Source organism: Rhinolophus hipposideros (assembly GCF_964194185.1).
Source record: "Rhinolophus hipposideros genome assembly, chromosome: 10".
In the NCBI taxonomy this organism is placed as follows: Eukaryota; Metazoa; Chordata; class Mammalia; order Chiroptera; family Rhinolophidae; genus Rhinolophus; species Rhinolophus hipposideros.
Window position 1 is genome coordinate 33591643 of NC_138056.1, and position 22437 is coordinate 33614079.

A 22437-nucleotide genomic window follows, 5' to 3' on the forward strand; every position below is an offset into this window, starting at 1 on the left:
TCCAAGTAATTAACCAGAGTCAAAACCTTCCTCACATGCTTTGGTTTCAATTCTGAAAAGTATATCAAGGCTATGATGGCTCATTACCCATAGCAGAAATGCATATGGAAACATTCCTGTATATTTCAACCTGATTTCTCCAGAAAAGGATGGAATTTCTTGCCCTTGAGATTTTGGGAATTAACAGAAAATGGATATGATGATTTCAGTACCTGGGAGATGGTAAAATCAATGTTAGTTACAGTATGTAGAAAGTGGGAGAAAGTCCTAGAAGTCCTTGAGAGTGGAAATTACTGATATTTTCCAGCAGACATTTCGGACTGGGCAGTCACCTCTTCTTGTTTTCATCAAAGGCCACATGACCCTGTCAGGTGGGATCTGGACAGAAATAGGATTTACCAGCAGAAGAGGGCAGTGCCTTCAGGTGAATGATCTTTAGTCGGAAACAAAGCAGAAGTTGTTAAGAGGAGAATCCATCTAGGTATGTACAGAAGGATGAATGAGAGCTGAAGGGCCTCTGTATTTTAAACCTAGAACCTGTGTCCTCAGGAGTTCTGTAGTGTCCATGGCATCCTTGCCTTAAGAAGGGTGCGGTGTAACCGCAGAAAGGCAGACAGGGCCCTTTCACCCAGCGATCTCGTTTACTCTGCTTATTAGCCTGGCTGCCTACAGGCCGAGGGGGTCTTTGACCAATGCCTCTTGGGGGCTAAGGTCAAAGGTCAGAGGCACATTCCCTCATCATCATTATTCTCAATTATTCTTCATTCAGCGCCACTTTCTCCTTCGTTTTGTGGAAGGGCCTCAGACATGTCTTCCAGGACACTGAAGGGTGATGAGCCAACCCAGTACTGCTCACTGTGTTCCCTTTCCTCGCCACGTCACTCACAGCATCTTCCTGACCAAAGGGAATAACAGAAGGGACAACTTACAGAGAGAGACCTCACAGAGAAGAACACCAGCAGTAAGCACAGGCCTGTATACCCCACACTCATACACACCTACCGTGTTTCCCCAAAAGACCCAGCTGGATCATCAGCTCTAATGTATCTTTGGAGCAAAAATTAATATAAGAGCTGGTATTATTTTACTATAAGACCGGTATGATGAATAGAATACAATACCTGGTCTTATTTTAATAAAAGACTGGGTATAATATAATACCAGGTATAATAATACCAGGTCTTCTATTAACTTTTGCTCCAAATGACACATTAAAGCCAGATGTCTTTAGTTGCGTTATCATGGCTGCCTCGATGTCATGAATCATTTTGACTTTGGGGAAGAGCCAGAAGTCTCACAGTGCCAAATCCGGTGAATACAGTGGATGAAGACACAGCATAATATTTTTATTTGACAGAAACTGCTGTATACCAGAAGCGATATGTGACACAGAGTGTTGTCATGATGGAGGATGATTGACAGCACTTTAAAACACACCTTCTCTCAACCGTAGCTCACACCCAACTGACTGCACCAAACAAGTTGAAACTTGTCTCACACTGTTACTAAGGTTCGACGTACCGCTTCCCATATTGAAGATCCCTGCCTTTCCATTGGATGGCACTCGGTAGCAACATACACCGTATTTTCTAATCACAATGGAAATGATCCGTGTCACACATCGCTTCTGGTATGACAATTTATGTCAAATAAAAACATTATGGTGTGTCCTGATCTACCTTATTCACCGAATCTGGCACCATGTGACTTCTGGCTCTTTCCCAAAGTCAAAATGACCATGAAAGGTAAATGTTTTGAAGCAATTCAGGACATCGAGGCAGCCATAACAGTGCAACTAAAGACACTCATGAAAGAGGACTTCCAGAACTGCTTCAGAAAGTGGCAAGAATGATGGCATAAGTGTGTTTGAAGCAAGGGGGGGTATTTTAAAGGGGATTAATGACAATGTGTCTTTTACTGTAATAAATTTTTTAAGTTTAAACATTCACCGTATTGTTTGATCACACCTCGTAGTTTCTACTTCACAGGTTATGGTGAGGATGAAACAGAATCAAGCTCAAAGCAAAGGCTCAATCAATACATGTTAGCTATTAATATGATTAATATTAATTATCTATTATTTTAGCAGTAATAGGTTTTATTTCTCCTTGATGATAAATGTAATATATGGTCATTGTAGAACATTTGGAATGTAAGGAAAAGTATAGACAAAAAAGAAAACAAATCCCTGGTAATATCCCCCCAGAGCTCAGCAGTGTTAACATTGGGAGTATTTCTGTTGAGTCTTTTCTCCAAGCACAGAGACACGCACACACTACTAGACCATATTATTATATAATCACAAGAGCAACCATTTGCCCCCTGTCAACTACTCGCTGGACCCCGAGCTCAAAGCCTGAGGCACACTTTTTCTAATTCTCTCTGTAACTCTGTGAGGTGCTGTGTACCCATTTACAGATGAAGAAACACAGGCTGGAAGAGGCTGTGCAAGTGGCCCCACATCATGCAACACACAGTTCCTCAGCAGAGCGGTGACTACAGGTCTCTCTGACTGACGGGAACACCTAGCTCTGTTCCAAAGAACGGACTCCAAAGGTGGTCTCTCTCCGTGCCCTTTCAACCCCTATTCTTTGGCTCTGCTACATCTCAGAGGATACAAGCTGCTCCACAGTGGCCTCGTTGCTTCTCCTGATCTCTTCAAGAATCTGAAAGAAGGGAACTGGGGGTTGATGAGGATGTCAGAACCACTCACATCACGCTCTGGAATTCCGCCCCAAGCTTACCCCCTCCCAGTGGGCACTTTAGGCCTGAGCAGTCACCTCCTCTCACTTTCATCAAAGGCCCCTGTGACCCTGTTGGGTGGGATCTGGACAGAAATAGGATTTACCGGCTACTGCCTTTTACCCTGGGTGGGCAGGTACATTTCTGACATTCCCTTGCAGAGATAACACCTAAAGATGTAAGTTTTGCCTCTAATTACTCTTGGCCTCATTTTGATCCAATTAGCCTTAAAACAGAACATGAAACAAAACTTTTGGTTCCACTAATCAATCAGAACAGTGAATTTTCAAGCTGTGGGTTAAACGACTTCATGTTTATTGAACTGCATCAGTGATAAAATAAAAGTTCAGGCACCCACCGCTGGCCCCATTCTGAGTCGGTTATTCACACACAATTGACTTCCAAGATGTTCACAGAGAGCTCCTTCCTACTAATGATTCAAAGGTAAGAAAGGTTTGTTTTTCCCAAGCTCATTAGGAGGAGAAACCATTCACCCAACAGAACAATGGAGAGTGGGAACATAGATCTTGCCTCACTTACCTTTGAAGAAAATAACAATGACAACAGTCGTTCCCATCTATAGGCACCCATATTGCGGACTGTGTTGGGTCCTGTTTTTATAGTCCCATTTCATCTTTTCACAACCTGGGAAAGCGGGCCGTAACGCCCCCCTTTACAAAAGAGGAAAACTGATCCAGACATTACCGTGTTTTCCCGAAAATAAGACCTAACCGGAAAATAAGCCCTAGCATGATTTTTCAGGATGACATCCCCGGAACATAAGCCCTAATGCGTCTTTTGGAGCCAAAATTAATATAAGACCCGATCTTATTTTCGGGAAAACACGGAAGTGGCAAGACTGGAATTCAAACCAAGAATCACCTGAGAGCAGAGCCTTTCACACTGGACACAGCCTCTCACCAGGACAGCGGGCTCTGCACAGAGTAAGTACACAACAAATAACTGCTAACTCAACCCATCGGTCAATGAAGACACAAAAAGCAAACTAAGGGTGTGCCTGCCCATGGTTTCTAGGATTCTGCAGAAAGGCTGCGGCCCATCCTTGAGCATAGCCGAGGCTATCTGAATGTCAAGATGCAGTCATCACCTCTTCCTGCCTGAGGTCTGGAGGCAGTAGGGAGCACAGGACAGTAACTGCTGCCTCCCGCAGGCTGTTTGAGCTTTTCCAGTCCCTACCCCAACTGGAAGGGGGTTACTTTGGTGGATCACAACTACCTTGGGTAGTTTTCACAGTTAATTTTAAAAAGTGAGACAGGTCCAAAAACCCCCCCAGACCCAATAAAGGCTAACCTTTGACCCACATTGGGAAAAGCTCCCTCCATAAGCTAAAAGGGCAACAAAATTAGAGCAGTGAGGACATCCCAGCCCTTACCACAGCCACCTGCCACACAGCTCCATGTCCCCTGGGATGCTCCTCATCTTCCCTGCCTGGGCAATAATTATTCTTCTTGTCTTTTTCTTTAAGTCTGGCATCCTGATGCTATGTAGTCCAGACCAGGACCCAACTTTTCCCGTGCTGCAACTCAGGTGCAGCTTGGAGATAAAATGTGTGAAATGCTGGGTTCTCCCACAGAGTTCAGTTAGAGGAAAGGATTCCAGAAAAGGATTAGGGAGCTGGAGTCCTGACGTAGTGCAGCAAAGGTGCACTGCATACCGTCTGCTAATGTTACAGCACATTAACGAAGTTGTAAAATAGTAGATTAAAGTTAGACAAGCCAAACATAACACAAGAAGCATGAAAAGCAAGGTGCCTTTTTCCCAACAAATATGTTCATTATGTGAAGAAACAGCTTAGGTTGATATGGCGTCTTGGTATCCAATGCAGCTGCTATGACTTTTTGGGGGATACCATCTTTAAAGAGCTCACCCCAATAAATATTAATTCCAGTTTATTAATAGCTATTCCTTATTGAGTCCTTATTATGTGCCAGGAAACCTACAAATGTGGTTTCTTATCCTCACACCAGCGACAGAATGAGAACTTGCCCCATTTTACTGAGAAGGAAACTGACATCCAAGGGAGTAAAAGACATGGCCACAGCGCTGGCTGACCTCGATGGGCAATTAGGCTCCCCGCCAGTTGAAACCATAAGATAAAAAACAAATCACAAAAGAAAACCCTAAGGAAGAGCCTTCCGATCACATTTTCTCCTCGGAACGGGGAAACTCAGCTTCCTGGAGCAGAGGAAAAAACGCTCTTCTTCTCAGCCCTCCCAGGAGTGATGGGCGGTTATTTTTGAAAACCGAGGAGGGAAAAAGTACCTGCAGCCTACATGGTTCTGGCAAGCTTGAAAGAAAACTAAGCCATTGTGAGAGGCGGGAGAAGAGGACACCGTGCTCATGCAAGCTGGGGTTACGTTTTTTTGTTTTTTTTTTTTTTTTCCCCCCCTCAAACAAGCCAAAGCGCAATAGAGATCAACATGGGGGGGGCATCCTAAAGAATCAAAACACAATGAGGGCTTGCGGGGCGGGGGATGGAGAGGAGACCACACTGTCCCGGCCGGCCATGAGAGCAGACCTACTCACAGGAGACAATCCCCAGCGCGTGCAACCCCCAAGGGCCCCAGGAATCAGTAGGTGAAAGGGACAGGGAGAGAATGCAACCCGTTCCCACACCCTACAGTCGCTCACACAGACACATATCGACTTTCCAGGTTTAAAACAAACAAACAACAACAAAAAAACCCCTGAAATCCATCTTCAAAACCGTAAGGGAATTACCAAGTACAGAATGCATTTTAGGGGCTTTCCACCATGGGAGACAATTCCGAATGGGGATGGGGGTGGGGTGGGGGATAAAAAGTACAGCCGTGTCCCGGGAGCGGGGTCTGCAGTCCACCCTTACCAGCTTCATGGTGGTGTTATTCTGTTCCCAGCGCCACAGCATCACGCTCATCTTACTTCAAGGCGAGGAGGGAAGGGTGGGGAGGACAAGGTGGGGGGAGGCGGAGGGGGCGAAGCACCTGCACCCGCGCCGGCCAGGTCGGCCCGTCGGGCCCGGAGTCGTCCTCTGGGCCCGGCCCCTCTGGGCATCCCCAGCACCGTCCAGCCCCCGCCCCGGGGCCGCTGCTGCGCGGGGACCCTACCCCCGGCCCGGTGCCCGCCCCGCCCCGCCGGCCGCCCCGCCTCGGCCAAATCAAACAACTCCCCCTGGTCCGAGCGCCCGCGCCGAGCAGCGCGGAGGCCGCTGGGGCCGCGGCCGAGGGGGGGGGGGGTCCGGCCAGCGGCTCCCCGCCCCTCGCCCGCCCGCGGGCGGCCCCGCGTGGCCCCCAGCGCTTCAATGGTCGGGGTAGCTCCCGCGGCGGGGCCGAGAAGGGGGAGGAGAGGGTGGAGCGGAGAGGTGCTGAGCTCTCGGAGCGCGTGGGTGGGCGGGGCAGCCTGGGGCAGAAATGGGGGGGGATGGGGGCGGGGGCCGCGGGACAGGAGTGTGCGGCCCCCGGGTCCTCGCGGTCCTGGGCTCACGCGTCCCGTGCCTCTCCCTACGCGTGCTCGGCGTCGTTGCATTTTCTTTCCGCACCGAACTCACCCGAGTTGTCTGCCGGTTACCACTCCGGAGCCGCCGCCCCCGGAGCGGCTGGGATTTTGACTTCGGGATGGATCACCATCACCACCACCTCCACACCGCGTCCCCTGCGCCCATCCCCGCGCCCCCAGACACTCACACACACCCACCGACACCCACACCCCGCTCCCCCAGCAACATTTCCTGCTACAGGAAGGCCGGGGCTCGAGTGTTTTCAAACCTACCTGCTTACTACTGCCGCAGAAAGGACATCTGTGGCCCTCGCAGAAGGAAGAGGGGACAGGCAATGAAAGGGAAGACGGACGGGGGAAGAGGCTGTGAAGCCTTTATTTCCTCTTCTGCCTCCCCCATCGACCAAAGGCTCTCTGGGGATCTGCCCCCTCCACCCTGTGCTTTCTGAGACATTGAGGGGAGCTGGGCACCTCACCTTCCTGCCCAACCCTTGGTCTGGATCCAGCATCCCCTGATCTGGCAGTGACCTCCCAGGGGTCCCCAGCACTTTCAGTATCCCGAAAAGGCTCAGGAATCCTTCATCTCCCCAAGGCAAGATGGGACTGGCCACCCAGACCTCCGCGCTTGCCTCTGATTTGGGCTGCAGTGGTATCTTGGGATGAAAATCCTGGCTCTCCCCTGCTCACAGACACCTATGATGAAAACTCATGGAAATACCTTATTACACATTTATTTCATTAGTCATAACTATTCAAAATGAGAGGAGGTGATAAAATGCGTTCTAATCTTATGAAAGTGATCTTTAAAACATGCCAATTAGATCAAAATGTTGCCCTACCTAACCCTTTCAGGATTTGACTTCCCTTCATAGTTGAAAATTCCCAAGCCTTTTCTATGATTTATAACTTCTTCCTCTCCCACCGTCCCCCCTAAGCTGGCACTGACCCTTCAGAGGTCCCCAGCAACAGCGGCCTTCTTTCTTTTTCTCAGGCATACTAAAATCCTTCCGACTTCAGGACATTTGCACCTACAGACCCCTTCCCTGGATCACTGTTCCCTGTACTGCCTGTGGTGTCATTCCTAATGCGGTCACCTCCTCTGAAGGACTTTTGACTTTTAATATAGCGACTTTCTACTTTCCACACTCTTGTAGCCCATTCTCGTTATCTTTCCTTCCTTGTTCTGCTCACTGTGTGAACTTAGCTAACTTGTATTCTTCTTTATTTTCTGCCTTGTCCCCTTTGGCTATAAACTCCACAAAAGCAGGGACCTTGTCTGTTCCCCCATGGGATCCCCAAGTGCCTGGAATAGTGTGTGGTGCATAGTGGGAGCTCAGTAAATGTCTCCGAAATCTAAGCTTGTTGACAATGTCCTACTGTAAGTTCCTGCAGCTTCCTCTGCAATGAGGACTGAGCCAGACCCAGGCAGCACATCCCACATCCTGCCTGGGGCCCCGACCTACAATGAATGACTGCAGGAGGCCCTGTTATGTACATCTCCACACATATTTTGGGAGACCAAAACACGGGCAATAATATTTGCTGCCTCGTGGAAAGGGGCATATCGTAGGGGAACAGAGAAAAGGAATATTTGAAAACACATGAGAATATGTCATCTGAAAAAGTATATTCCACATTAATATATCTTATATACATGTAAAACAGATTCTAAAATAACTTTTTTTTCCTGAAAATAAAGCTTGACAAAAGCTTATTGGTCAAGAAAACAAAATACAAGGTCTCTGTTTCAGCTGTTGTAAGTCAGGGGTCCTTGAAGCCTGGTAGTGGGAGGATATGGAGTTCAGAAATCTTCTGGTTGTGTGAAAATGCCGAGACTGGGCGGCTGTGCTCTTTCTGGGGAAGTATCTATCGGTGTATCACACTCGAGGATATCCAAAACATTAAAATCTACACGTTTCTAGGAAGTCACTGAAGGAACAATTAGTTCCCAATCTCAATCTTTACTGGCTAAAGATGGAAAACGCCACTCATGGTGCAAGGAGGAGTGGGGCATAGGGCACTTGCCCCAGCTTTAATCAATAGACCTGTGGCCTTGCCTTTCAAACCTTGCTCCCTTCAGACCATAGGTGTGCTAGCTCATGTAACAAACACACCTTGAGCATCTGCCATGATACATTTACCTGGCTCTGTGCTCAGGACTGGGAATCAGAAAGGAGCCCCTCTCTGATGTGTGTGTGTGTGTGTGTGTGTGTGTGTGTGTGTGTGTGTGTACATGCCCCTACCATGCACACACAGTCTATAAGAAGATAGACATACACCAACAGTTGCAATGCAACGTGACAGGTTCTACAAAAGAATGCTGTACAGTGTACACATGAGCCATAAAGAGAAAAGCTTTGAACAAGACTGGGAAGCATGGAAGAGCTTCACCGATCTGCATCTGGAAGGATGAAGGCAGGTGCCATAGGAGGAGGAAAGCACCCCGGGAAGGTGGACTAGCATGTGCAAGGGTATGGAGGGGTGGGAAAGCATGGCAGCCTCTGTGTGGTCAGAATGTAGAGATTGAGTGGAAGGAAATAGGGCTATTTGTTAGGCTGGAGCAGGCTAAGTCCCTGAAAAGGGGGTTCTACCCTTAATTCTTCTAAACCAGAGGAGTGATTTGGTTAGGAGGACCTCTCTAGTAATAGCAAGAGAACAGCTTTGAAAGGTGCAGGCTGGAGGGAGGGAGACCTGTTAGAAGTCTGTTGAAATCATGCAGAAGACCGAAAAAAAGGACCTGAATAAGGAGAGATGCGTGGAAAGGGGGACTGATGTGGCCAGCAATCCACTGATGCAGTGGGTGTCCCCAAGGGCTAAGGGCTCTGAGTTCACCCCAGCAGGTGTGTGGACCCTGAAGATTTTCAGACGGAAGTGGCTCCGAAAGCCTCCTACACCTTGGAGAGCTATTCATCATCCACCAAGCTGCCTCTCCCAGCAGTTTTCTTCTCCTTCCTCCCATTTCTGTAATCTCGTACCAAGGCCTTTGAGGTGAATTCAGGGACAGAGATCAGCCTGTGTTGACCACATGGGACAAAGCCGGTGGAAACAATGCTTGTGAAGGTCTGCCCTGAAGTGCGGTCTGGTTCCTCCCAGCTGTTGGCCTTCTGACCCATCCTCTGGGCCTGACAATTCAGCGCTGATCCCTGCAGGCAGTGACTACCCCGCCCCCAGCTGAGCCCAGTTCCGAGTGTGACCTCTCTTGTGTTCTCACTGTAGCCACGAGGTAGGGCCTTAAGTCCTAGTAGTGTGGAACCCCTGGTGGCGCTGACACCCTAGAGGCTGGATCTCCCCTTTGCTGCCAGTCTTATGTTCCAGACCTTTCCATCCCTAGCATCTAGACATCTGCCCAACGCCACTCAGCATTCGCTTATTCCCTTGTCTGTCTGCCCTCTTCACAGTCCTCTGAAGTTTTAGCACTTGCCCAGCTAGGGCAGGCATGTGATAAATATCTCCTGAATCAAAGCTGGAGTGTGTATCTTGCTCCACAGGGCAGAATGAAGAGGGGAGGAGATTCCGGCCAGAAAGCAGGCTTTAAGGCCTGGCATCCCCAAATCTGCTCATCCAGGGACCTCCATTCTCTTACCTATAAACTGATGATCTATAAAAGTCCTTCTCACTCCTAAATTCCACAAGGCCAACCCCTGTCTGATAAACTAATTTGTATCCAGCTGTTAATGGCTTAATGTGTTTCCCAGATAACATAATGCAGTTTAACAGGGGTCTTCCACTCCTTCAGCCAAAAGCAGTGATGAATGGGGGAACATTCAGATGCTGTGGGGGCCTGCCTGGGGAAAGTCCAACAAAATGGGCTCTCTACGTGGCCCCCAAGGTGGGGTGATGCCTTTCCACCCACACATGAGGCTGATCGTGGGGGAATGTCACCCTTTACGTGGTACAAGGATGAGAAAGGAAAGACCAAAAACAGTGTGCCACCACAGAGGGAGCAAATAAGCTAGATAGCTTAACATACGTGTAGGCCGTCCATTATTTTTTTCCCCAAATGACTGGGCTTGAATAGTAAAATCACAGAAGAGTTTTTAGCATCATTTGTCAAATGGAAATCCTGGCCATTTTATCAGCAACTTATTAAGCATGGCACAGGGTACCTTTCACTTACTCATCACAGCAATGCTCAGGAAGGTCATTTTTCCCCGTCCTGCAGATAAAGACTCAGAGGGGGACAGTGATTGGCTGTGTTCAACCAGCTCAGAAGCCGCCAACAGGAGTATCACTCAGGCCCACCTGCCTAACCCCCCTCTCTGCAGTGTCTGCGTTATTGTTATACTACATATAGGAAATGAAATCCCAGATTTGCCATCCGTGGGATAATGAAGACAACCTGTGAGTAGACATTTTTGCAAGTGACTTTAAGACCCATTTTAACTCTCATCCCAGTCTGGGAGGGCCCAGAGATCTTGGATATGGAGAAAGAAAATTTATAAAAATTAAAATGAAAGGCTTGTGGAAGTACACAGCCGGCAGACATTTCTGAACTTGAGAGTCAAATTTTCAAAACGCACTAATCCTTCCCAGAGAAGAAAAGACTCCTGTTGACCAGCCAACCAAGCCAACAGCAAGGAGGGCCTGAGCACAAGAGGTGCCATCTCCCCTCTACCAGCCTAGGAGTCCAGTGAGCCCCCTGCCCAAAGGTCAGCCTGGGAACACTGAGGTCTGCAGGGGTCCGCTGCCATTGGAAGGTTTCAAAGTAAGATGTATGGCTTCCAGGGAAGCAGACACAATGCCACACTGACAAGCCGACAAATGAATGAATACGCCCCTAAGGAGGCCTGGGCCTGCAAAGGATTTCTCTCCCTCCCCCAACCCCTTTTCTTTTTTCTTGAGATCAAGAATTACGTAAAGGCATCTCTGGGTGCACACACTAAAGGCCCCTGCCTTTAGCATGTTCCCTGAACAGGGTTTCATGTGTCGCTTCCGGCTCCCCACACAATGTACTTTCTTCCTGCCAAGGACGGGTCAGGTGACAGTAGAGACTCTCTGGGTAGAGCAGTGCCTCCTGTGGCCCCTCCCAATGTCCGGGCGGTCCGCCTACTCGCCTGGACTAGGCCAGCAAGGTCGCACCTCCGCGGCTTTGCCTAGTCTGTTCCCTCAGCCTGCAAGTGATTTTCCTTCCATTCTCTGTCAATGACATGCTGTTGATCTGTGGAGCAGAATTCACTTTGTTGATGAAATTCTCTTAGACGCCCCCTTCCACCCCTACCCAGCATCAGAACTATTTACAACCTCCTCTGCGGTCCCCAGTATTTTATTTCCATCTTCTTGATGGCCTTTACAATAGCCCATCTCCTCTTGTAGTTGGGGTGGGTGTGTCTCTTTTGCTGTTATGGGTGCTGCTACTGATATTTGTATTATTAGCACCAGATTATAAATTGGTTAGGACCAGGGGCTCTATTGTATCCATCTTTGTACACCCAGCATAGTGCTGGGCTTATTATTAAACACAATGAACAAATTCTGAATGTTGGGAGTGTAGGGCGTTTCAAGGTCATCTGGTTCCTCCCCCATTTTCCAGAAGAATCAGGTCCCCACTGTACTGGGCAAAAGGTATTGAAAATAAACCCAACTCTGCAGACTACAGATTTTCTTGCTCGCTGGGAGTTTAGATACTTGACATTTCCTTTTAAATATTACTAGGAGAGCTTTTGGAGAGAGGATTATGTCTTCTGTCTCTCTATAGCCCCTCACACATTGCCACACATAGAAGAGGCTTAGGGTAGAAAAATAAGTTTCAGGATGAGTGAATGAAGAATTAAAGACTAACTTTAAAGCTCCGGGGTAAGAGGTTTGAGACTTATATACTAGGCGGCCAAACTGGTCCCAAGCAATCCAGGACACATCACCCGAAGAGCAGGCTTGCTTCCCCTCCAGTCTGAGGGTTGCCAGGTGCCCCTGGTATTTATTTGCTCCATTCAACATCCCAGGCCTAGTGGCTGCTCCTCCAGCTCCTTCCCCTCCCACCACCTCCGTGAGGCAGATAAGGGTTGAAATTGTGCAACCTTTTGGATGACCTCTGACCTCCCTTTGAAGAGCCTGCATGCTGCCTCCCTCCCCTCTTTTCCCCCTCCCCTCCTCTCCCAGGAGCTGTACCTCCAGGAAGTATCAGGGTGTGGGGACTTGCAGACATTTTTGGAAGAGGTTTATAAAGACTTGTTTTAGGCTCATCTAGCCCCACTCAGTTGGGCTAGACATTCATGTAAGGTGAAATAAAACAATTTAAGGCAAAAACAGAAAGTTCTTTAAAATTCTGCCACAGAACTGTGGGCACAGAAGTATGGGTAGCTATTGTTGAAGCCCTTAGAAATGGTTTCTAATTTTTGTCCTCTGTTCTGGTTTTGCATCTGAATGATTCAGAGGAACAGATTGGAACGGAACTGCCCTCGAACTCTGTCCAACTCTGACTGGGTTGCGTTGGTTTGTTGAGTGTTGCTTTGTTTTGCTTTCGGTGGTTGTGGTTTGGTGGGGGAGAGTGTGGTGTGGTTCCGTTTATGTTATTTTCCCTGTGGGATCAGCCCTTTAATTCTGGGCCAGTTCTGGTCACCGGGGGATTAAGGTTAGCCATTTAAGAGACAGCATCTTTCCCATGGGGCCGACGGTTAAACTTCCTGGGAACTGCTCAGGAACTGAGAGCCTCCCTAATAAACTTGCTAGAAGGAATGCAATTGCTTTTTATTGAAAAGTTATATGATTGAGTGACTAAACAAACACAAACACCCTCAAAGTGGGCAAAAAACTATTCCCCAATGGGAGCTTTGGTGAGTTTCCCCTTGGAACAGAAGCAATAAGTACACTGATTCCACTTTTGTTAGGCATCCTAACCTTACAGGACTGTTTTACACACACACACACCCAGCAGTGTACGCAATCTATGACAAGGGCGTCCTCCTCGTGCCCCTAGCCTAGGAGAGGGGGTGTTCCACGAAGAGGAGGACCAGGGCTGGCACTCTGGGTCTGTACACGGGGCATGAGAGGAGGGGAAATAGGAGGAAACATGTGTGCGATACACCAGGTGGGACAGTGTGTGCACACAATCACCCCCTCTTCCATAGTCAACAGAGGACAACCCGGGAAATCCCAGAATGAGGGCGTCATCGTTGAGCAAAGGGAAACTCCCAGCACCGCTCCTGACTTGCTTTTGGCGTCTGTGCAGGTGCCCGAAATTACACTGGTCATAATGACAGCTGCCATGGATCCAACTGCCTCAGCGGTTCTGGGCAATTCTCAGATCCTACAGCAAAATTAGGGGAGGTTCTCCCAAGCTAGCCCCCTTCCACAGCTTCCTCTCTGCTCATGCTCCAGTCACAAGTGGACATCAAGAAATCACAATGACCTTGTTTCATGTTTGCCAAAGCACTTTTCTATCAGTTGCCCAGGAGGTTATTCTTCGAACTAGTCTATAAACTAAGCGGGATGGCTGGCATGAGCCCTTGTTCCAAGGAGGACACTGAGGCACAGAGGGGTTAAATGAGTTGTCCAAAGAGGAGTGAAGCACAGCCGCTTAACCAGAGGGACAAAGCTGGGTCTTAGAACTAATGGCTCCTATCCAAATACCCTCTCCACGGGTTCTCCAGGTGAGTAGACTTTACATGTTATTATTAGGAACAAAAGCCATAGCAGCAGCAATAACAAATACTTTCATAAATGGATCTACTATGTTCCAGGTACCATTCTAAGACAGCTGCATGTAACATCTCATTGATTCAACACGGTCACTTTATGATAGAGGTTTGAAAATTATGATATGAGGTTTGAAAATGTTATGGAGGGGAAAACAAGCACAGGAAAATTAAATTACTTGCCCAAGATCAACGAGCTTGTACATGACATCGCTTGGATTCAAACTCTGTTTGGCTACAGAATCTACAACCATAACCTATGCTGTACTCTCCCCCTTCCCCCCTCTGGTAATGTCATAATCATAATATGAGCCAAAGGTCAATAACTAGCATAAAGGTACTCCACTGAAAGGGTTTTGACAAATAATAGGTGCCATTCCCTCTTTGTGGTTTAAAAAATTTTTTTTTGATTGTTTTTGTCTAGTTTTAAGAATTGCTGCTACTACAAATAAAATTTCATTGAATGCACCAAATTCTTTCTCAGGTCATGCAATTGTAGATAGTGTTTTAAATACTCTGTGACCTGGGATAAGTCATAAACCTCTCTGTACCTCAACCTTTTTCTCTGTAAAATGGGTATGATCATGCCTTTGAAGGTTGTTTTGAAAATCAGGGGAGATATTACATATAAAGTCACCTGGAAAAACTGTAAATTCCTAGAAGTAGTTTCCCAGAATTAATTGATGGGAAACACAGGTTAGCATGTTCAATAACCTTATATGTGTCCAACTGTAGGACTTGTGGAAAGCTTCCATATGCCAGTAAGCATCCCGGAGCTCTAAGCAGGAAATTGGAATTGGGGTACTCCTTCCCAAACGTATTTGACTACAGTCCTTTGGGTGGAGCATTTCTCAAGCTGCGACTCCAAGAAGCCCACTTCAGGGTACGTTTCCGATCAGGTAGAATCTGGCATGCATTTTCCCAGAGGCTCCCCTTCTTCAGCAACATTCAGAGCAGCCTGAGGCTATCTAAAGTCACCCCTAGATTTTTCTCACTTAATTTTGAGACTCTACAGCAGGAGACTTAAGCCTTGTGTGTGTGTGTGTGTGTGTGTGTGCATACACATATATACATATACTCTGTGCACTGAGGCCTGCAGAGCCCCGAGAGTCTATGGCTGTGTGAAGAGGAAGGGTGGGGAATGAGACGGAATGGAATGATAGTATATGTAAACTATCAGTCCAGGGACCACAGGACATGAGTGATGAGACAGAGCGGCCCTGGGGCTCCAACAGAAATGTGACAAGAGACTTTGGATGACCCACTCCTTGTGTCATACACACAATCTCATTCCTATCAGGCAGGCTCCTGCAGAGTCACACCGAAAGCCAGTCACTCAGAGTGTGTGGCTGGCCCCTAACACAAAACTAAGATTTTACGGATGGCCATACCGATGATGAATCCCCATCCTTCCAGCACAGAGCATATGGGTGAGGAGTAACAGTGGGGTTGGCCCTACACATGGGGCACAACTGGAGGAGAATGTGTCCCTTTCTCTGCTCCTATACCACTGTCCTATAAAGGGGGACATGTGTGTCTGACATACCCAACTGACAACAACAAATGCTAGCGTTTCTTGGGTATTTGCGTACTTAGCATGTTCCAGACACTGCCTAAGTCTTCATGTAACTCCTCCCCTTCAGTGCTCACAGTAACGCTTTTAAAGGAGCACTGTCACAATTTTACAGACCAGGTAAGGGAAGCACAGAGGCATTAGGTAAATTGCCAACCATCACACAGCTCACAAATGGTGCAGCTGGGATTCTAACCCGCATTTCTCTGAATCCGTAGCTTTGGACCTAAGCGTATAAGCCTTATAGACCTTCTACAGCACTGGTTCCCTCAAAGGGGGGTCCTTGGACCAACAGCATCAGCAATACCTGAGCACCTGCTAGAGACGCACATTCTCAGGCACCACCCCAGATCTACTGAATGAGAAACTCTGGTGTGTCCCAGGAGTGTGTGTTTTTACAGAACGCAGCTCATTCTGATGCTGACTAAAGACTGAGAACCACTGCTCCAAGGGCCAGGGCTCTGAACCCAGGTTGAGGCATCATGTTGCCCGAGAAAGGTCACACAGCCAGCCCCAGAACGATTCATCCGGCCCATTATCCACCAGTGTCGCCCAGCAACAAGCAGGGTACAGAAGGGCAGGGGTGGGGGCTGGTACTTGTTCTGGGAAGAAGGAGTAATAGTGAGGTCAGGTGGTCCCGAGGCACTAGGGCCAACACAGAACTGGGAGGATGCCGTGAAGCCCAGCGTGGGGGTGGGGAAAGGCCAGCACTGCCCTGCCTGCACTCACACACCATGCCGTTCCCTTCCCTTCCATCCCAGCTCATTCCCCACCCTCCCTCTCACACAGCCATAGACTCTCGGGGCTCTGCAGGCCTCAAGGCTCCCTGAGTTCTCTTCCTTCCGGTGCACATGTCCCCACCATAGCAAGGCCCCTGCGAACAGGGCCTCCTGCCTCTGCTTGAACCCCTGCATCGATGGCAAGCTCCCTGCCCCCAAGGTGGTTCTTTCCCCTTCTGGAAGCCTCTAGCAGTTACATTGCATTTCTGTGAGATTTCCCCAAGTTTCCTTACACCATTCCCTGCCATTCCTTCTTCTGTGCTGTGGAGGCCCCACTGAAGTAGCCGGCCTCTGGGCAGCCCATCAGATATTAGACAGTGCCCATGCTCCCTGGGTCTTCTCTTGTCCCAGACAAATGCCACAGTTCTTTCAATAGTTCCTCTCCTACCTGTTTTCATGTCCTTTTGCCATCCTGGTTCATCTCTGAAGAGCTCCTGGAGTATTCTCAGAGAGGGCGCCCAGAAGCCCTTATCTGCTACTTTCTGTTGGCCGAACTCAGCAAATTCCACTTAAGGGAATAATGGGAGGCAAGCTGAGCAAACAGCCCTGGACTGCCAGCCCGTGTGCTCCCCTGAAGGAGGCCGGTGAAGTCCACCCTGAAGGAGGGGCTGCAAAGACACAGAGCCCGCAGCTTTTCTTCCTCTTCCTGAGGAGGATGGAAAACGACAGCCTGCCCTTCAGAGATTGCCTTCCTGCCTCTGCTTTCTCAAGGAAATGTTTTCCCAAGACCCACTCAACATGTGGTGAGAGAGGCCCATTCCGGCCGGGAACGTTGCACCACACGAGCCTGCTCTCCATAACCTGGAGGAGCCCCGGGGCCCTGGCATCTGTCTCTCCATTTCCCAGGATTGGTGGGGACTGGCTGTCGCCATTAGGACCCCTGGCTCTTGGACTTGGTCAACAGGCTGTGTGAAGGCTCCTCAGTTGGCAGGGACTGAACCCGTCTGCAGGGAAGAGATAGTGACAGGTCTGTTTTCACTGGACAGACGGGTGGTTCTGTCCCCTGAGGAAGCCAAGGGGATGCAGAGTGCCTGAAGATCTGGGCGAGAGGCTCTCGAGATCCAAGTGTGTCCTCTGCAGACAAATTCCGATTCGCTCGCATTCAGATTCTGGCCCGCCCTGGCTAGCTGCGTGACTTGGGCCAACTTACTTAACTTCTCTGGGCCCTACGACTGCATCTGCTATGGGGATTACAGCGGTGCCTCTCTTTAGGGTGCTGTGAGGCCCACAGGACACACGCATTTGAACCCTGGCACAGTGCATGGCACATATGTGGTCAGTGCTAATTGGATGTTTATTGTTCATAGTAGTGTTACTGTTTTATACAAGTTAATGAGGCATGAAGTTATACACGACTGGAAGCTTTTTAACTTTGCAAAGACTTCCTGTATTCTTCCATTTGATCCTAATAACTCAATGAGATGACAACGTCAAAATTTATTAACACCATTAAATAAGTGAAAACACTGCAAGGTTAAGAGACTAGTCCAGAGTCACATAGAAGACCCTCAGCAGATCCCAGACCATCTGATCTCTGGCTTTGGGCTCCTAGGACAGGATCCCATGAAGAGTTTGAGTTGTACTAGCATCGGTTTTCCCCTCATGTTATGGAGCTGTGTTGTTTTCTAAAATCAAGAGATAGACTCATGATCTTGGACATAAAATTCCCCACGCTCAACGATGTACAAGCTCCCCTGCCCCGCACCTTCCAATTTCTATCCTAAGCGGCATCCACGAAAGAGATTCCTTTCTCTCTTCCCTCCCGGACCTGGCTCCTGGGTCAGGGCTGATCCAGCCCGTTTATAGCCAGGCTCACTTCCCCCTTCAAGCTCACTGTCTGACCCGTAGCCACAACTCAAGGGCACAGAGGACCAAGTCCTCTTGGGGTCCTCCACAGGACCACCCTATTCATTCCACCCCCAGAGCAGCCTCCAAGAAAGGGCCCACTCTTTGGCAACGACCCAGATCCCAGTCCACTTTTCCTGAGGCTTTGGACTGCAGAAGGGCAGGTGAGAGTGTGGGTGGGAGGGGGGCTTACCTGGATGCCGCCCAGGCAACCCTGTAGCCTGCCAAACCCAAAAGGCCCCTAGAATCAGACGCTGGAGGATTGGGGTCTGGGGCTGGGAGACAACACGTTCTACTCGATGGCTCCGAAACTACCAGGTTTTCCCACCATGTCCCATCCAGGCCTGATACACACGATCCTTTCAATGCTACACAAATCGGTTTGCAGGCTGGCTTGGCTCTGCGTTCCAGAGAAAGACACTTTATCTCAGTGCCTTTCCTCTGGGTCTAAGAGATGCTTCTGTCCCTCCTCAAGAGAAATCAGGCACTGGCCCTGCGGAACACTTATAGTCTAGGGATGTTCTAATGACATCAGTTTCCTGAGAGCTGGACAGTTCCCGTCGCTTCCAAGCCTGGCTTGGCTCCCCCTCGCCCCCTGCTCCTTCCCACCCCCATATTCACACTCAGATTCATCTTTCAGACCCACACTGCACATGGACCTGGGTTCTCACAGACCTTGCCGTCACTCAGAGCTTGGTGCCTTCCTCCAATTCCTCTAATGGACAGAACTAACAGGGCTGAGGATTTAAAACGAGGGCCGCCTTGTTGCAAATGAGTGGTAGTACAGGGGTTGAAAACTATCTATCTAGGGCAGAATTGTTTTTACGTTTATTAATGCATGCAATAAATATTTTTTGAGTGACCTCTACATGCCAGGTTCTTTTCTGGGCATAGGGCAGAAAGAGGGCTCAACAAGATGGACTAAGCCTGCCATCGAGGGCCTTACATTCTAGGGCAGCAGAACTGACAAACTAACAAGCAAATGCATACGTACAACAATCAGAAGTACAGCTGGGTGAGGGACAGAGAGTGCCTGCGGGGGGGAAAGGCAAGCACTTTAGGGGGGCTGCTGGGAGAGGCTTCTCCACGGAGGCCGCTGCAAGCAGAGACGCACACAAAGGAAGGCAGTGAGCCATGAAGCAGACCCGAGGGAACAGTGTGGGGAACAGGGACAGGAGTGCTCAAGGTCACCAAGAGTGTCACTGAGGCTGGAGCAGAGTGAGACGTGGGCGGGGGGAGAGGCGGGCTGGAGAGAAAGGTCGAAGGCAGCCCGTGTAGAGCGAGGGTCATCACACGCCAGCCCCTGGCCTGTCTTTGTCAGCCCATGAGCTAATAACAGTTACTACACTTGTAAAGGGTCGGAAGGAGATGGAGACAAAGATGAAAGCTGAAAAGATGATGGTGAGGTGACAGATTCCCACGTAGCCCACGAAACCTAAACTATTTCTTATCTGGCCCTTTCCAGGAGTGTCCTTACCCCCCAATACAGAGGTCGGAAAGACTACGCCCTGGGGGTCTTACTGCCAGCACTACAGGAAGCCAGGGGCGGGGAGTTCTGGGCGAGGAAGGTACAACCTGCGGCCACCTGTGAGCGCACACTCTGGCTCCATGGAGAAATGGTCGTGGGGTCCAGGGTGACTGCAGGAGGCAAGCTGGTGCCTTTATACTCACACATGGGTGAGGAGGGTGGCTCTATCTGGGATGGTGGCAGTGGGGAAAGGGATTGATCTGGAGACATGTCAGCTGCGTTGTCACATTGAATATGGAATGTGAGGAATGAGGGGAGTGAAGGACGACTCCGGCTTTTTGCTTGAACAACTGAATGTTGGTGCCATGTACGGAAATGCAGATGACTAAGGGGGAAGCAGCTGGCGAGATGGGTTTAAGAAATCCAAAATTCTGCTTTGGCCATGATCATCTCAGATGAGAAACATCAAAGTAGAGGTATTTACTACAAAATACATACAAAAAGCATGCACATATAATGTGGAAAATGGTGACGTCATTGATGCTATTTGAAAAAAAGATAGAAGAATATTGAAGATTTACTCTTCCATACGAAGGACCTGATATTCATTCTCACAACAATCTATATGGAAATTTCCTCATCTGTCCCTCCCATTTTACTGATGAGGAAACTGAGGCTTAAAGAGGGTCAGCAGTTTACCCAAAGTTTACATATGCAGTTGGAGAGTGGTAGAGCTGGGAGACGAAGCCAAGAGTCCAAGTTCTCAGCCCTGCGTCTACTGAACTGAACAGCACACCCACCTCTGCTCAGGCGTGCACCCTTGCTTTCTGGTGCTTCTATTTGGGCATTTTTATTTGGACAACATAATGGACAAAGTGAGTTTTCAAAATGAGTCTACAGACCAGAGACGATAACATATTCTTATTTTCCACCTCTGAATTTCGTAAAATTGAATAAACACCTTTTTAATACCAATACTTATACAGTACTTTTTAAATTACTTAAGTAACACATGCTTATCAATTCAAATGAAAAATATGGAAAAATGGAAAAGGGGACATGAACCCAACCCTTAAATAGAGCCTGATTGAATATTCTGGGACTTTTTAGATTACACTTTTAAAGATTACACTTCACCCGCTGTCTATATAGTCACAAGTAGTTTCTGGGGTTCAGAATTGAGGGCTTGGATAGTACAGAGGAACTCAAAGGCACCAATGAACGGAATGGCAGAGGAGCCAGGTAATAAGAAGAATGGCTGACATTTAATTAAACAACACACAGCTGTGTGTCAAGAATTATGCTAAGTGCTTTGAGTGCATGACCTTATTTAATTCTCACATCCCACTTTACAGCTGAGGAGACTGAGGCTTTCATCACTCCCCACCAGCAGAACTGAGACCTCAGCCAGGGGTAATGAACCCCAGAGCAGGAGTGTCCCGACCGGCAGGACAATGCAACGTGGGACGAGGGGAAGAAACCTGTTGAGGATGAAAAAAAGGGGAGAGACAGGAGACGCGAAGAATGGAGGCAAGACAGGGATCTGATCAAGCCTCAAAATTTTATTACGATGGCGGGTTATATATATAGCTATGTCAGATGGGGGTGGGATATGCTATGTCATAGGGTGGCGAGGTACTTGTCGCGGGCTGATAGGCTAGGACAGGGCGATGCCATATGAGGTACAAGGAAATGGGCAGGCTCTGGGTTTGGCGCGCGCGGGCTCTGGGTTTGGCGCGCGCGGGCTTTGGGTTTTGTGACCAGGAAGTTCTGCCTAGGCAAGGCCTGGGGATTTCTATGGCTTCCGACATCTCCTCCCTTTTTGTTTGTTTTAAGGAGGTGGGCCTTGACCGAGTGAGGGAACAGAGGCCTGGTTCCTCCAACGAGCAGAGCTCGTTATTGGATGGTTTTGGGTATCTTTTGTGGAGGAGAGGTAGAGATTTTTTGATACCAACCTCTATGCAAACCAGGTATGTTCTCAGGAAAGTTAAAGGGAGCCGACCGTTGTGAGTCGAGCCCTTTCCTTGCAAATGCTTTGCTTTGCACTCACCTCGGTGCCCATACCCCTCCCCAACTCGTGGGGGGAGTAGACATACCCTTAGTATTATGTCGTCCCCGTGGGGAGGAAGCCAAGATAGCCTTCTTCGAGGCAGTCCCCTGTTGCTAGCCGCTGATAATGGATTTGGATTGGTTTGGCCAAAACAGCATCGATTTGGTTTTTAATGAGGTCAGTAATGCGCCTAAAAGCCCATGGCCCGAAGGCTATTAAGAGAAGGATGCATAGGAGGGGGCCAAGGGTGGGGAGCAGGTAGGGGAGAAGTCCGTTGAGACCCGTCCAGAGTGGGTTTTCGAAGAGTTCTTTGCGTCTTTTTACTAGGTCCTCTTGTAGTTTTTTGATCTTGTCTCGGACGATCCCAGACTTGTTAGCATAGAAGCAGCAGCGTTCCTGTAAAGCTAAGCAGATACCTCCCTGTTCTGCAGTGAGAAGATCTAGGCCTCGACGGTTTTGTAAGACTACTTCAGCTAAAGAGTCAATCTGATCTTGGAGATCATTGATGGTCCCAGAAAGTGTTTGGACATCATCTATCAGCTGGCGTGATAGTTTATTGTAGGACTGGACTGCAACACCTACTCCCGCGGTACCCGAGGCTATTCCAGCAGTAATTCCTAGCCCTACGAGTAAGGGAATGGCTGTAATAGCACGCTTGTGGCGCCCGGTGGCAAATTCTAGGCTGGGGAGAGGGACAGGTGTGTCTTGAGGGAATAGGGGTGGGTTTGGGTTTAAGACTGGGTCATAGAATGTTGGGAGTTCCTGAGGGGGGACATAAGGGGGAGGGGTATGTATTTTTTGTGAAGGGGCGCGCAAGGTTGGCGCGGCGAGGCCCCAGGGATCTTCTTTTTTAT

At 48.8% G+C, this 22437-nt stretch overlaps 1 protein-coding gene across 7 annotated transcripts in view; it reads right to left on the reverse strand.

Annotated features, from left to right (window-relative positions):
- Positions 1 to 22437, reverse strand: part of NAV2 (neuron navigator 2) — a 710917-nt gene that overhangs the window by 308686 nt on the left and 379794 nt on the right. The window contains exon 1 of one of the 7 annotated variants that reach the window (XM_081061903.1): positions 5609 to 5727. The exons of the other annotated variants lie outside the window; for them this stretch is intronic. Within the exon in view, the coding sequence (XP_080918029.1) occupies positions 5609 to 5659 (51 nt within the window). The 5' untranslated portion in view covers positions 5660 to 5727. Of the gene's footprint in view, positions 1 to 5608; positions 5728 to 22437 lie in introns of those variants that run through there. 7 annotated transcript variants of the gene reach the window in all.